This window comes from Rhipicephalus sanguineus, chromosome 4, assembly GCF_013339695.2.
Source record: "Rhipicephalus sanguineus isolate Rsan-2018 chromosome 4, BIME_Rsan_1.4, whole genome shotgun sequence".
NCBI classification, from domain to species: Eukaryota; Metazoa; Arthropoda; class Arachnida; order Ixodida; family Ixodidae; genus Rhipicephalus; species Rhipicephalus sanguineus.
The window spans coordinates 19,884,538-19,900,560 of NC_051179.1; the positions used below are offsets into that span (position 1 = coordinate 19,884,538).

A 16,023-nucleotide genomic window follows, 5' to 3' on the forward strand; every position below is an offset into this window, starting at 1 on the left:
TCGTCACAATATTTATTCCCCTTAAAGAACAGGTGAAGTACAATCTTATGAGTCTATTATTTCCCTTGCTTGTCGAAGCACGTTTGAAGAAAAAAATCACAAACTTGGCAAATGGCACAAAATACCTGTATTTCAGGAATTTATTGCTGCAAGCAAGTTAAAGTGAGGATAATAAAAATCGGTACATATTAACTTTGATACTTTTGCTCTCTTTTAAAACAATTTGCGTGGTTTTATCGTGCTCCGTTTTACTCGATAATTGGGCTGAAATGTAAGTGATTTACCAAAAATGCCGAACTTTGAAAATGATTTTCTCAAAAAGACCATTTTTAATTTTTTTTTTAAATCGCTCTGATTGAAGTCAAGGACGTCATCTACCATTGTGCAGAAAAAAACGTTGCATTATTTTGGTTGCTAACAAGTTATAGTGCGTCAAATGTGACCCTGCCAGCCTAGCGGCCGCGTCGTTCATTATGGACTGAAACTCGGATATAAGATGCTAAAAATACTTGTACGTGGCATAATCACAAATCAACAGCTCCACACCAACAAATGCACAGCCCGGTGTCATGGTTCAGCAAGCGTTGTCTTGCGATCAGCCGCTTGACAAACCCGCAGCAGCGGCCGCTCGATGCTGCGGGCGTTGACATTACATGAGTGCCGCTTCGACTCCGGATGAGCTCCGCTTGAGCGCCAAACTACGCTCAGAGGACAAACGAGGGAAGGAATGCATCACTGTGAAAGTTAAAGGACGTTAAGTGCCAACAAATGTCATAGTAGGCAACGAAAACTCTGCCGGCAATTTCCCAGTCGGTGCCTCCAGTAGTGCGCTCATGTGTTGCTTTCTCTCTTCGGATGGCCTAAAGATAATTAGGTTCATTCTATGAGCAATATATGACACAAAAGAAAGCCACTAACATCTAAAGAAAGCTGTCATACTTGCTTCTGATGGTCGAGCAACTCAAACTGCAGTTGTTCATCTCGTGCCAGAACACTTGTGTCAGCCGGCTGTGAAAAGAAGTGTGTCCAAATCCTTTACTTCATTAAAGAACCGCTCTTACAATACTGTATTGTTGTGCGTCCGCAGATAGAATATTCAACGCAAGTCGAGCGTTTATCATGATATTATGCGGCTTCAGGCATAACAGCAGGGAAAAAAAATACATCCGTGCTGTATTGAAGGCGCTCACTGGGGAATTGCCGGCAGAGTTTTCGTTGCATATTATCACATTTGTTGGCACTTAACAGCCTTTAACTTTCACAGTGATGCATTCCTTCTCTCGTTCGTCTTCTGAGCGTAGTTTGGCATGCAAGCGGAGCTCATCCGCAGTCGAAGCGGTACTCGTGAAATGTGAGCGCCCGCAGCATCGAGCGGCTGCTGCTGCGGGTTTGTCAAGCGGCTGATCCCAAAACAAAGCTTGCTTAACCATGACACCGGGCTGCGCATTTGTTGGTGTGGAGCTGCTGATCTGTGATTATGTCACGCACAAGTATTTTTAGCAACTTATACCCAAGCTTCAGCCCATAACGAATGACGCGGCCGCTAGGCTGGCATGGTCACATTTGACGCACTATAACTTGTTAGCAACAAAAATAATGCAACGTTTTTTTTCTGCACAATGGTAGATGACGTCCTTGACTTCAATCAGAAGGATTTTAAAAAAAATAAAAAATGGCCTTTTTGAGAAAATCATTTTCAAAGTTCGGCGGTTTTGGTAAATCACTTACGTTTCAGCCCAATTATCGAGTAAAATGGAGCGCGATAAAACCACGCAAATTATTTTAAAAGAGAGTGAAAGTATCAGAGTTAATATGTACCGATTTTTATTATCCTCACTTTAACTTGCTTGCAGCATAAATTCCTGAAATAGAGGTATTTTGTGCCATTTGCCAAGTGTGTGATTTTTTTCTTCAAAAGTGCTTCAACAAGCAAGGGAAGTAATAGACTCATAAGATTGTATTTCCCTTGTTCTTTAAGGAATAAATATTGTGAAGAAGCAGTGCGCCGTTTTTTCCGTGGTGCTCTCAAAATTCAAAAATCGCGAAATTGGCGGAAAAGCGTTTTTTGCGGCCAAAAGTTGTATGTTTTTTTTCAGGCGAACAAAATTTTTTTCGCAAGACTAACTGCGAAACCATTGTTCTGGGTGTAATGCCTAGACCTACAGTAAATTTCATCACAATCGGGAAGGGTGACCGGGACCTCGTGTTCGATCTTATCTGGACACACCCTGTTGTTTATGATGGCACAAAAGGCGCCAACATTTGGACATAGCCGTGAAATTGTCCTTCTTCCCGCACGGTTCGCAGAACACGGTCTCTCTTTTTATTCTGTAGCATGGCGAGTCAAGTGTCCACTGTTGAATCAACACACTCCTGTGTGTCTTCCTTTTGGCATGGCTGGGAAGGACAGAGCTGCAGGAGCAGATAGCCAGACTGCTAAAAGACCAGAATGGAGGGATGCCGTATTGGCCGGATCGAATTGTGTAGGAATGATTTCTCCCCTGTCGCTGGACAACTTAAAAAGTAAATTACAAACAAAACAAAAGGCTGCATGCACACCACTTTTAGACGCGCATCTTATGGCGGAGTTCAAACGGGTGGTGTGCGGCGTGCGTGACCACCCTTACTGCTCATGCGCAAACCCTCTCCACTCCCTTCCCCCTCTCCCATCCCCCTCTGAAACGCGGGCTCGACATGCCGAAACGTTGCTTCGCATCGCCTCATGGTCCCCTTTAGCGGGAGATGGCGTGATTTTTCTTTCTTCCTTTGCTCTCTGTGGTATCGCTGCCAACTGCTTGCGCCATGTCAGCGTGGCGGCGTATGCTGGCCAGCACGTCCCAGGATTTCACCGCTGCTAGCGGTTCTTTTCCAGAAGATGGCTGAACTAGAGGACTAGGCCGAACCCTATAGAGTTTCGAACAGTCAATGTTGCCCGGTAACATGAATAACAGTGTCAAACTGTACTCGAAAGGGAAACTTGAGGCTAAGTAGTGTTCATACAAGCCTCGATTTTGAAAATAGGCATTTATAGACACTTCTAGGCATTTAGGCACGAACACCAAAAACAGGCGTTTGTAGGCACTCTAAAAGCCCTTCTTAACCTCTAATTCATGCTCATACACATATCAAGGTGGGGTGACAGGAACGTAAGGAATAAAATAGGCATTTGCCTAAAATCTGGTCATTACACAGCTTCAAGTGGCGCCAACTTTACCTTTGTGTCTGTGTCAGTGGGTGCCACTATGAAGCAAGCAAAGTAACGGACAATGAAAATAGTGGAAGAAGGCTGTGATCATCTTGACAACAGAAAACAGTTGACCTCTGCTTGGGTGCGGAATGAACCATCACTCGGTCTAAGGTGATGGCACGACAATTGCTGAAGTACAGAGTGACTTGGTAACGCAAAAACATGCCCATACTGCCTTTTCTGGGTGCTTGCAGAGCTGTAGCCTTATTTTACAAACGTGACCATCTTATATTCAAGCAAATATGGTACACGCCATGTCCCATGTGAGGCTCATGTATAAAAGAAAGCCCATCAGCATGATGTCCAAATAATTCTAAAATTTCATCCACTGAGTTTGTGATAGTTACGAAAGGGTTAGCTTTTAAAATCACTAACAACTCTTCAAAACAACTAAAAGCCTTCAACACTTTTGCATCGTCAAGTATCAGAGCCAGTTCTCTGTCTTGGGCCGCTGAAAGCGTGTAGCACAGCAAAAGTATGACACACGATGCAATGCAGATCTTTTTTAGCTGAATATGAAGATGGTTATATAGTACACAACACATGTTGTACTCACCTCCCTACCGTGGTCGCAGCGAGTGTTGCTTGTTAAAAAATTAGGAATGTTGCTTATTCCAGTAATCACATGCTAACTAGCCCAACAGCTCTTACAAATAACTCACCTGTTTGCTGACCTCGCGCTTGATAACAGAGTTGGCATGGCAAAATGTGATGAAGAGTCCCACGATTGCTAGCACGCCTACAAAACAAAAAACAAAAACAGACAACACTAGCTTAACTGCTGAACACCTTGTTGACACAAGCAAATGTAATGCATGAATGCAGCTATGATCCACCGGCTATCAACTCCACCCATAAACTGACCCACCCAAACATTCCAGTGGTTTCCCCAAAACCTCAGCGAAAAAATTACCCAGCCAAATATGCTCTCTAAGATAACTGGACACAGAGCGAAGTTTGCTAACATTGTATCACAGTAAAGCCAGGAATGATGGCACTTACGACAATGAAAATTGCGCGTCCCTTTTAAATAAAGTGAGATCATCAATGCAAAGTGTCAAGCTACTCTCTGAGAAATGCATCGGCATTAATTCTGCAACCATACCAGCCCTCGTATTCTCAAACAAGCGTCCACTTGAAGTACATCGTTCACTCGACCAAGTTCATCACAGTGCCACCGCCCGACTAACAGTGATGTCGCGATTTTCAAGAAATGCTGCTGATTATAGCTCGTATGCAGTGACCATTTCTACCTAGGGGCGGCTCTGCCATCGTTATTTTTGAGTCAAGGTGGAGCGTTGAGTGGAGGGACGCCCTAGAATACGGGGATAGGTTTGCCGTTAGAAGACAAAAATTAGGATCTAGGTTTCCTTCTTGGATTTCACACCTGTACCGCAGCCCTCAAATGTCAATGTGATGTCACTGGCACGAGAAGTGAAAACTTCACATGTCAAGTCTCTGGCTTTAGAACAAAATGAGTTTATTTTTGCCAATCAAGAATCACGCAGGCCCTAAAAGATGCCATCAAAATCTATGACATTATGGCAAGGTGTACAGAGTACAGGAACTTCAAGGCAGCCTCGCTACCTGTATTTATTCTTCGCACGTCTCCCAGCTTAAAAGTGTCTGCTCGTGGCAAGCGTGCTGTTTTTGGAATTGTAGACGGGCAATTCACTAACCACAAGAGAAATTATTCTCTTCTTCAGTGTCTGTGCTTTTTCAAGCTCTTATTCCTTTAAATATTTTAAACGGTTTGCTATTACGAGGAACGTAAAACAACACAATAATATCGTATTGTCTTGTTAATTAGGCAATCTTGTTATCATGTTTTATATCTAATAAATATTTAAACAGCTATTATTAGCACATCTCTTAAACTACTGTTATGTATATTTGATTGGTTAGGTGTACTTTGTTTCGTATTTGTAATTATAACTTTATAATACTTCATAGTATTGTATATCTGAAACATTTTGTATGACATTGTATAATACTGTATAATCACTAAATAACATTTATCTATATCTTATGACGCAACATGTGCCTGAACTATCGAAGGGAAGTTGGGCCCTCTTCAGATGTATTGAAACGCCTTTAGCCAAATTTCCTCGGCCTGCAGAGTTCGCTGTACACTGGAATAAAGCTTTTTTGTTGTTGTTGTGAAACAAAGTCCACTCACCCACACGATGGTCGAATGCCAGCTTGAGAAGCAGGATCAGCACGAAGGTGACGTACTTGTCCATCAGGGTGAGGAAGGCCCGAACCTCAGGTGTGGCGGCCACCCCGTCATCAGTAGCCGTGCCAGTGTCAGCACTAGGCGGGCCGGTCTGCTGCCCTCCAGACGCCACTCCAGTGACCATGTCCGACGAGCTGCGGGTGTTGGGCAATGGAGGCGTTGGTGAGGCCTCTTGCTCCATGTTGATCACGTACGATGAGACTGCACCTGCGTTCATTTGGGCTATGGGAAAAAAAATGTACCCAATTATTTTGTCAGGATTGCAGTTTCACTAATCTGCATTCGTACCCAAATGCGAGAATAATACTGCTGTGGAGCTAACACATCAAGAGTCAGACGTACAGAGGAAGACAAAGAGGACTGGCATGTCCAATGTGTGTACTGTTCTCCATCTGGGTCGATACTGTGCCCATCAGTGTAAATACACACGTAAATAGTTGTTACATATGTGCACAATATTCCAGCTCCTGCTCTAGTGCTGCCATCTACGCGCTGCCTTGAACTAAAGGACAGCAACTAGCGCCACCTACGTTACGCTTCCATAACCTTTTTCTAGAGAATAAACAGTTCCACTTCTGCTCTCGACTGGGCTGGTCCCATATTCATCGTGGTCCAACAACAACGCAACATAACAACAGTCACACCTCGTGTCATTTTACATAACAATATACTCGTGTTGCGGGGTCACTTTTGACTGCAATCAGAATTTTATCACAATCAATGATGATTGTTACTACACGGTCCGACAATCCGGATTCAGTTTCAATGAGCTCAAGAGCACTAGGTTTCGTTCATCGGTCCAGAGCACTTATCAAATTTTGCCTATTACACTGAAAAAGGTGCACTGCAACTATGTACCTCTTCTTAAAACATATTCAGGTTGTCATTAAGGATCATAACAAGCAAATAATCATCATTTGATCATTTGCAACTCTCGGACCTGCATTGGGTTGTGGCTACAAATGCTGATTTGCAAAATATGTGCAACTTTGAATATTATTTCAATATTCAGGCATAACATTAGTATAAATTTGCAGCATACCAGTGCTTATAAAGAGCTACTTCTATGTGTTTATTATGAACTGCACTTAATTTTTTCTTTTTAGTGTTTTCTGGCAAGCTCAGCTAGAAGGTGTGGACTTCAGCCCGATCACAGCTGTCTTGATCTGGATCAGACCAAATGGCAATTTAAAGTGACAGCGCAGCTACACTTGCTCTGTATTGATAATAATCCAGATCAGGATCGATTGCAATCAAAAGTAACCACACAACATCATGTCTTATTCCAAACAACAATGGCTTCCTTACATTGAATGTTGCTTATAACCACCGCACTCATAATATGAAACAACAAAAGACAAACTTTAAAGGCATATTGACACAAAAATTTTGGCGTGGCATTCTTTTGCTGCCAGATGTCGCTAGAGGCCTATTATAGTCATAACACGACACACTGCTTGATGCAGCATGCAAAAGAACTAATTACAGTCTGTTTATTACCAACCAGTCTCAGTTTCGGTTTGAGAGAGCTCCGAGAACAAGCCACCACGTGCACCTAATGCCATCTAGCGCGTGAAATGGCACACAGAACCGTGATGCACTTCCACGCTGCCTGCATCGTATGCTCGAGTTCTTTCGCATGCGGCATGTCATTGCCGCGCAATGTCATTGCCCTCATCATCTGCTGGTGGCAAGGACTTTCCTGAGGCTTCCACACGTTTGCCGCACTCACTGACTTGCGTGCAGCCGCCGAATAGTAGCCTGCTGGCGCAAGCGCGGCAAAAGCGCAATGGCAGCTATGATGTCATGATCTAGCTGGGCATCGCGGAGCTCGGCTGCAGTGGTGACGTCGCGGAACTTTGAGGTCACCTTCAGGTGACTTTGTATGATGTCAATGTTGTGAGGTGCAGTGTATAGCACTGGATTGGGCACGCAAACCTCAAAATTCATATAACTTACCTTCCAAGCTGCATTTGTAGGTGAGATTTGGTAGATGATATACACATGTTCACGAGAATCGATCCTGCGAGAATCGGTCTCAACTTAGTCAATTCGCGCCAAACGTCCCAACCATTTTGGCGACCATCTCAAATGTGATCGAAAAAAATTGGGCTGATTTCTTGGATTAAAAAGAGTAAATTGCTAGAATATTTTGGGGAGGAAAAGTTTTTTGGTCACATGGGAGCTTTCCGAATATTGCAGGATGTCGTCCGAGTGATGTTTGTTAAAAAATTAATTCTGAGAGTATCGTTTCTTGTTTCAATGCCACATTTGGTTTACTTACTAAGAAAAAACATCTGCGTAAGATGTCCGAATCTCAGTTATATTGCTGCAGTTTTTCTGCCCTATACGCCTCCACAAATTTTGTCAAAATGTTCTATGCTTGCATTTTTTTTCCTTGTAATACTATGCTATGTATGAATATCCCAGTAATCAATACTTAGTTTACGAAGGGTATATCTTGTGACAAAAATACTTTCAGACCCCTGAAATTTGTAAATCTTACGAGAAAAAATCAAGTATCTGTGAAAATCTTCATTTTGGGCCACACTGAGATGCAATTTACACCACATGGTGCTCCAATTAAAAATTATCTTTATACCTCAATTGAAAGCAAATAAACAGCTCTTGTATGGCAAATTTTATTATTACAAATTTTGTTTTAAGGAATAAAATAATTTTTGAAGTTTCCCACTGACGGCAATGGACAACTTCAATCACGAAGCCACCAAATGAGCAAACTGGATGATAGCCGTTAATGGGGAAATTGAAAAACTTATTTCCTTCCATAAAACAAAAATTGTAATAATAGAAGCTGCCATACAAGAAGAACTGTGTATTTGCTTTCGATTGAAGTATAAACCTGATTTTTAATTGGAGCACCTTGTGGTGAAAATTGCATCTCAATGTGGCCCAAAATGAAGGTTTTCCCAAATTCGTGATTTTCTCTTGTAAGATGTACAAACTTCAGTGGCGTGAAAATATTTTTATCGCAAAACATACTTTCCGTTGAGTTAATATTGATTACAGGGATATTTATACATTGGATAGTATTACAAGGGAAAAAATGCAAGCACAACATTTTGACAAAATTTGTGAAGGTGTACATAGCAGAAAAATTGCAGTAATATAACTGAGATTCAGACATCTTAAACAGACACTTTTGCTTAATATGTAAACCAAATTTGGCACTGAAACAAGAAGGGATACCAAGCATTAATTTTAATAAACGTCCCTCAGATGACATTCTGCGAAATTCGGAAGGCTCCCCACGTGACCAAAAGCTTTTTTCTCACTGAAATATTCTAGCAATTTACTGTTTTCAATGCAAGAAAGCAGCACAATTTTTTTCGATCATATTTGAGAAGGTCACCAAAATGGCTGGGACATTTGGCGTGGAATGACCCAGCTGCGAAATTTTGTGTCAGTATCCTTTTAAGGTAGAACATGAAACATGCGCATGTGTGTATTCATGAGTGAGTGCCATGTGATGCTGCAATCAATCTGGTCACCGAAAGTGATGAGGACTGATCTAAGTGCATGAGCCAAATTGCACCAGTGTTACATGGAGTGATCACAGTGTAAAATAAATGCAATTATATGTGCATTAGTTAGTCTGAAATTGGTACATTTCATAGTGTAAGTACCTATAGCACATACTGAGAAAAAATTGACATGGAATCAATATGCAAAAGTGCAGAGCGTGACGACTACCTTGACAGGCTCTATTTGATGGCCTGCTGCTAGAGCTTGCTGTGTCGATATGCAACACATGAGTGCTGCTAAATTACCAAGCACACTCTTCGCATATACACAACTGCATGGCCGGTGCCGTCACATGAGATTGGCACATTGGCCTGCCGCTTGCATGGACAAAGATGGACACAGATTTCCAGGTAGTATATGTTGCTTAAGATACGCATGCCTGCCAAGAGTATGTGGTTTAAAGGTGTGCTCATTAAAGTATGTGACACTTTTCGCTGCGTGAACATATATTCACTGTTGAGAGAAGAAATGTTTGCGTTGCTGTAACAAATGCTGTCTCAAATCTCGTATTATTGACGCGATAGCATTGAAGGTTCGTTTGGCAGAAATTGTGGTGTTGGTGTCATTGGTTGTGAGCGAAAAATCAGCATTGTCCGTGACCGAAAAATCGAGAAAGATGCAAGTAAAATAAATAATAAAAATCTTTGGTTCGAGTGAGAATCGAACCCAAGCCTTCTGCATGGCAAGCAGGTGCTCTACCACATAGCCACACCATTGCCTAGAAGAGCTTTGAAAAAAAAAAAAAAAGATTATATGAATGTCTTGTAGTGGGAGAAGTCTCCTTAACACATGTAATATTGCATGGCAGAAGCGTAGAATCGCCAACCCATTACACCAACCATTAAAAAGGCCCACCCATTACAAAGCGCTCAGACATATTTAATCATCATCATCAGCGAAAGCACCTGTGTAGCTGTGTAGGTTCGTGTGCTGCCTTATGGACGCATAGTGGGCACTGCACAACTGTACTTGCAGTAGGCACTTTTGGATAGTTTGAAACAGTCGAGTTTACACTCACAGACGTTTGTTTCCTTGCAGCACAGTTGAGGCATGCACCGAGAACCGAAGCCAGGTTAGCAGTTGAGAAGGCGATACACACAGGGCCCAATTACTCTTGAAGGTGAAGCTTAAGCGTCTTCCAAGTTTTTGTCTTCTTTGTGTGCATTCATAACAATCAGGTATGTATTATAACGAATGAGAACATATTGTAAGATGATATGCCATATTTTCTGGTGTATAAGTAGCACCTTTCTATAAGATGCATCCGCTACACTTTAGAATTATCACAGGAAAAATTGGTATATAACACACATCTGCATATAAAACACAGGGATTTGAACCTGGGACACTCTACAGGCCATATTTATGCATTGCTGTACAGAAACGTTTTATACAAAGGCTATGAGCATAGTGTACATGGGAGTCTTCGCAGTTGAGCTCCTACGTAAGGTGTACATAGTTTACTTTGATGCACTTACATTTAAATGAACTGTACCTTCTATAAATCTTGAAAACTGCCCCTGAATTCTAAATATGAAAATTCAATGTTGAACACTCAATCCAGGCTACATCACCATCACGCCAGCACGCCTTGTTGATACGTAAGACGAAAATGTCCTAGTGACAGAGTTTGAGTGACGGAATGTCATGGCAGGTACTCATACGGCACATTGCGGCAGATGCCTGCGAGGCAAAACATGCCATATCAGTCTCTGCTGCAAATGGTCACAATGTTCAGTCTCAACACAATATATGGAAAACAGTAAGTGTGCTAGGACACAGACAACAAAAAAAGAACACACATAGCACATTATATGCGTCTTAGTGTGCTTACCCTTTTCGATGTGTCATATTACCAACTAGCTCGGACCCAGACCCTAGTTCAATTTCAAACTTCCATGTGCTATCTGGTACAGGACATTTCCATTTGATACGATAGTAAGGTGGCCTTTGCTGCATTTCTAGCATGCTTGATTTCAATGCTGCCTTGGTTTAGAGCAGAAATTTGACCAGAGACATCTCAAATTCAGTGCAATTTGCAAAGTTTCTAAAAAAATGGGGACGCATCATAGTGGTACTACCTCCAAGTTTGCCAGATAAAAATTCCCCCAGGTTTTAATTAAAAATGTTGAAAAATTTTTGTCACTGAGCCATCTAAAAACACATATTATTAAGGCAAACCGTGTCTAGCTTGCCTACAAACTCTTCTGTAACGATGATGCCACATCTGGTGTGATCATAGCCTATTCATAAAACATACATGTAGCATAAAAGAAACAAGCTGTACATCCACAACAGCTGCAACTACATCACTGCACTGAGCGAAAAAAATACAATAAACCGTTTTATTGCCCAGAAACATACTATTTTCAAAATGGAGGGAGGCAGGCAGTACACAGTTATAAAGTAGACTCTCGGTTAAACTGAACCAGAAGGGACCAGGAAAATGTGCTCTGTTTAACAGGAGTTCCGTTTACTGAGATATGAACATCAGTGCTGAATTCAAGCATGAGACCAATCATATTATGTAGAGGCGGCTGTTGCATTTATGTAGCAGTTCCGTTTGAGAGATTTCTGTTTACTGAGAGTCTACTGTATTGAAGTAGGAAAGGACTGAGATTTTAGGTAAACATTCTCTTGTGCATTGTTCATATTTCTGTTTGTTGTGGTCAGGTATTAAAAATACGAGCTAATGTGAAATTGCCAAGTCTTAAAATATACACTTAAAGCATTGTTCATCCATTAGCGTTTGGTAAACTTGCACATCTTTGTGGACTTAGCGATTAGCAATTTGTGTATCTCGTAAGTTACACATGATAACCCAACAACTGACACAGTGAAAATACTAGTACTAGAAATATTGATAACCACCTTGACAACTGTATCACAATGCAGATACAAGAAGTCCAAGCACTATCTTAAAACACTATTTGCCTTGACGAAGACAATCCCGCTTGTTGAAACGATGGCTCCAGTGATTATCTCTGTTCAACTTATTTTCTTTATCTAAAATATGAGTATCCTAGATGCAGGCCTACGTTGCTGACTATCTTACGCATTACACTTCAACAACCAGATAATTGAAGATGTGAAAGGCCTATCTTTACTTTAGCGCAAAGAAACATGAGGACATAAAAGAAGACACACTACAAAAAGACCTTGAGTTTCTTTGCGCTAACCATTGAGATATGCAGTACCAAGAGGCCACCAGTTGGTTTTCATGACAGGCCATTCAGATGCATATGCTGGCGGCTATGTTCTTCACTGGGGGTGTACCCCGTGCAAGTTTTGACACTTATCCAAACTGGCATGACCACACCCACGCTCAAGCTGCAATCAATGGCAGAATGTTCTATAGGCCCTGCACTTTCAAATGCAGCGACAGGTTCACCAAGTCAAAGGCTCCTCCCTTTAACTCCAAATTACCCTTGTGCCTACTGTGGTATCTAGTTCAGACTCTATGGCGTTACTCAGCTGAGCACAAGGCCGCAGGTTCGATTGCCGGATACAAAGGCCACATTTTAATGAGGGCTAAATGAGAAAGACACCCTCACACTTCGATTTACAGCAATACACAGCCAAATATACATTGGCAAACAGCTTAAATGGAAAGAAATGTACACCACAGGAAAGCTGTTAATACTGCTTTCTTTTAAGATAATCAGTGTATCAATAAGTTACCTAAACATTGCTTAGGAGGCTCCATGACCAAGTCAATCAACTATAAAGGCCCCTTTACTTAGAGCATTAATGCGTAGAAATCAATTGTGCGGCTTACTAGTTGTGACAAGTTACAGGATACCCTGGAACATGAATGCCTCCAGCATTTCATGCACGTTTGGAAGAAGTTGCTCTGTTCTTGAGTGGCACAAGAGTTTTAAAGATTATATCAGCTTTCCCATATGTGTAAATGAGGATAAGTATGCTAGCTTACCAAAGCCTTTAATTTCCCCCGCTGATGCTGTTTGTCTCTTCAGCCTTCACAGCACTGCATGCTACGTTTCAAACAGGGTATAGACGCTAAGACAGACACCACTTTGCAGCAGCATTGCTACATCGCGAGCCTGCTTTCGAGGAAGAGTCTGCTGCGGTCCTTGCAGCGACGCAGCCGCAAGTGTTAGACTCACCCGAGGAAGAAGACGAAGCCATGCTCTGAGAACTGGGTGTGCGTGGATGCTCGTAGTGCTGCTGAGCCTGTCGCCAGAGCTGCGACGGCTGGATGTTGAGGGATGACTGCTCGATCAGGGGGGTCAGGCCCATGAGAACCTGCGGGGCCGGCGGCAAAGGTTTTTTGAAGAAGCTTTTCTCCTTTGAGGAACAAAACAAAAGGAATACAGGGTCTGTTCGTAAAGTAACGAGACTTGATCTGGTAAAAAAGAATTTTTTGATCCGCTCAGTGCATATCATTTATATTCTTCAGAATAGTTTACCCGCCATGGTGTTCTAGTGGTTATGGTACTCGACTACTGACCCGAAGATCGCGGGACCGCATCCCGGCTGCCATGGCCGCAATTTCAACGCAGGCGAAAATGCTTGAGGCCCGTGTACTTAGATTTAGATGCACATTTAAAGAACCCTAGATGGTCAAAATTTCCGGAGCCCTCCACTACAGTGTCCCTCATAATCATATCGTGGTTTTGGGATGTTAAACTCAAACAATTATTATTATTATTATACTTCAAAATAGTTTCCTTGAACGTCGATGCACAAATTCCAACATGATTCCCACGCTGCAAAGGCTCCCTGAAAGTCGGCTACCATGACCTCTTTCAGAGGCTCTGTGACAGCCTGTCAGGTGGCGGGAACACCGTCAAAACGGTGACCTCTCTAGCTTCTCTTCAGATTTTTGGAACAGGAAGAATCTGCCGGGCTCGCATCATGGCTGTATCAGGGCTGCATCAGCCCTGATGTAAGCCTGGTAAACTTCTTCCTGTTTCCTAAGCTCAAGAGAAGCCAGAAAGGTTACTGTTTCGACAGCGTCCCCGCCATCCAGAGGGCTGTCACAGTCTCTGAAAGAGGTCATGGCAGCCGACTTTCAGGGAGCCTTTGTAGTGTGGAAATTGCGTTGGAATCTGTGTACCAATGCCCAAGGAATCTATTTTGAAGAATTCAAACAATATGTACCGATCAGATCAATAAGTTCTTTTTACCAGGCCCAGTCTCATTACTTTACAAACAGAGCTTGTAAAGAAGAGTAGTTTTGTGCAAAGTGCGAAGCTGTGAGAACGATGTATAGGTCATTATTACGTGCAACAAGACCCATGCTGCCTAGTCGAGTACCGGTCGCAACCGACTCTCACAACAGGGCACGAGGCATCTACGTTGGAGTACCGTGGATATATTTCTTCCTCTTGTGCTGCCACTCATCTACCATTACATTCACATCATTTTTTAAATTGACAAAACTCTAGCACACTCCCCTTCCACGTAAAATTATGACTTCTAGTAAGGAAATTTTAATTCAATGAGACACTTTAATTTGATGCTGATACTGGTCACAATATACCAGGCCTGGTGTCATCAATGTTATCATGACGTCATTACTGTGAGCAATATCTGCTGACATCGTGTAGTGGTAAGGCTGGGTGAGATAATGTTGCTTATTAAAGTCAGTAAGAGGACTGCGTATGTCCTATTTTTTCTGTCTGTGCTCAGCAACGATTGTGGGTATGAAAGGAGCCAGCGTAGTGTGACACTTCCACTTCCGTAACAAAAATAAAACTGGTTTGTAGCGTTCTAGTAAATTATACACGGCACTCTTAATCATGCCCATGTAGGCTTTTATTTCGTTCCTCATTGCAAAAATCTGCAACGAATGGAACCAGTTCCCAAACAGTGTTGCAAGTACTGCTTATAGGTGGCATTTTAAACAGGTCCTTTTGTTACTAGTCTCACTGCTCCTGAATGATGTCAAAATAGTGTGGGCATTTATCAGGCACTTCATCATCTGTACATGATCATCATCACATAGTGTTCTTCATCATCATCGCTTGTGGGGACACATCTTGAGATTGTTCTGAGCCTTCTAAACTACTTCTTGCATGACATATGTACCAGAGGCGTAGGCAGAAATTTTTTTAAGGGTGGGGAGTTCAACCATACTTTATGTATGTTTGTGCATGCATTTGTATGTGTGCGTGTATATATACAAATGCAAAATTAAAAAGTTTCCGAGGGAGGGGGGGGACGTTTCAACCCCCCTACCCTCCCCCTTCGAATTATTTTGCTACTGCGTATTATCTTGTTGCATCTTACACCACAATTCTTAACAGACAACAATTTGCGAGTTCCATGTTTGAGCACAGGTTGCATGGCTAACATGATCAGCCTCCTCTGGAGTGTTGAGAGGCCTAGAGGATAAGCTTAATGAAATTAAATAGATAAGTGTCGTGAGCTCTCAAATGTTGTGGTCACAAACACCACAAATCTCAAAGACTGTGCACAGGGTTTGACGAAAATGACATAAGAACAAAGCAGCATAACAGTCCGGCAGTCATTGAGTTCAGTTTGAAACTGGACATTGCCTTAGGGTGAAAGCATGGACACCTATGGTGGCGGCAACGTTCTCTTTTTTTTTTGGCAAGGGTGAAGCTGAGAATGAGGAAATAACCATGAAACTGCATGACAATGATTGCACTGGCTGTGTATTCAATGATGGAAGGTGCTAATAGACAGACAGGTAATGTAAACCTTGTTTCTTGCTGCCACAAACTGTTCTGGTAATAATAATAATAATAATAATAATAATAATAATATAATAATAATAATAATAATAATAATAATAATAATAATAATAATAATAATAATAATAATTCAGAGACATGTACAGAAAAGCATGACACATCTTCCACTGCTACAGGCGAGTTTAGACCACACACTAATTTAATGAAGCTGTTCGTGCTATTAACATTACATGCTAATCTTTCCACATGTATTCTGCCCTTCTTAACAGTTCTACAACGTCTCAAGTCGGTGACCTTCATAGTATACCTTG

The 16,023-nt window shown here is 41.9% G+C and overlaps 1 protein-coding gene across 1 annotated transcript in view; it reads right to left on the minus strand.

Annotated features, from left to right (window-relative positions):
- LOC119389551 (RING finger and transmembrane domain-containing protein 2) overlaps window positions 1-16,023 on the minus strand; it is a 38,277-nt gene that overhangs the window by 18,937 nt on the left and 3,317 nt on the right. The window contains exons 3-5 of the mRNA XM_037656863.2: window positions 13,157-13,295; window positions 5,427-5,705; window positions 3,910-3,986 (exon numbers count right to left, since the gene is read on the minus strand). Of these exons, the coding sequence (XP_037512791.1) occupies window positions 3,910-3,986; window positions 5,427-5,705; window positions 13,157-13,295 (495 nt within the window). The remainder of the gene's footprint in view (window positions 1-3,909; window positions 3,987-5,426; window positions 5,706-13,156; window positions 13,296-16,023) is intronic.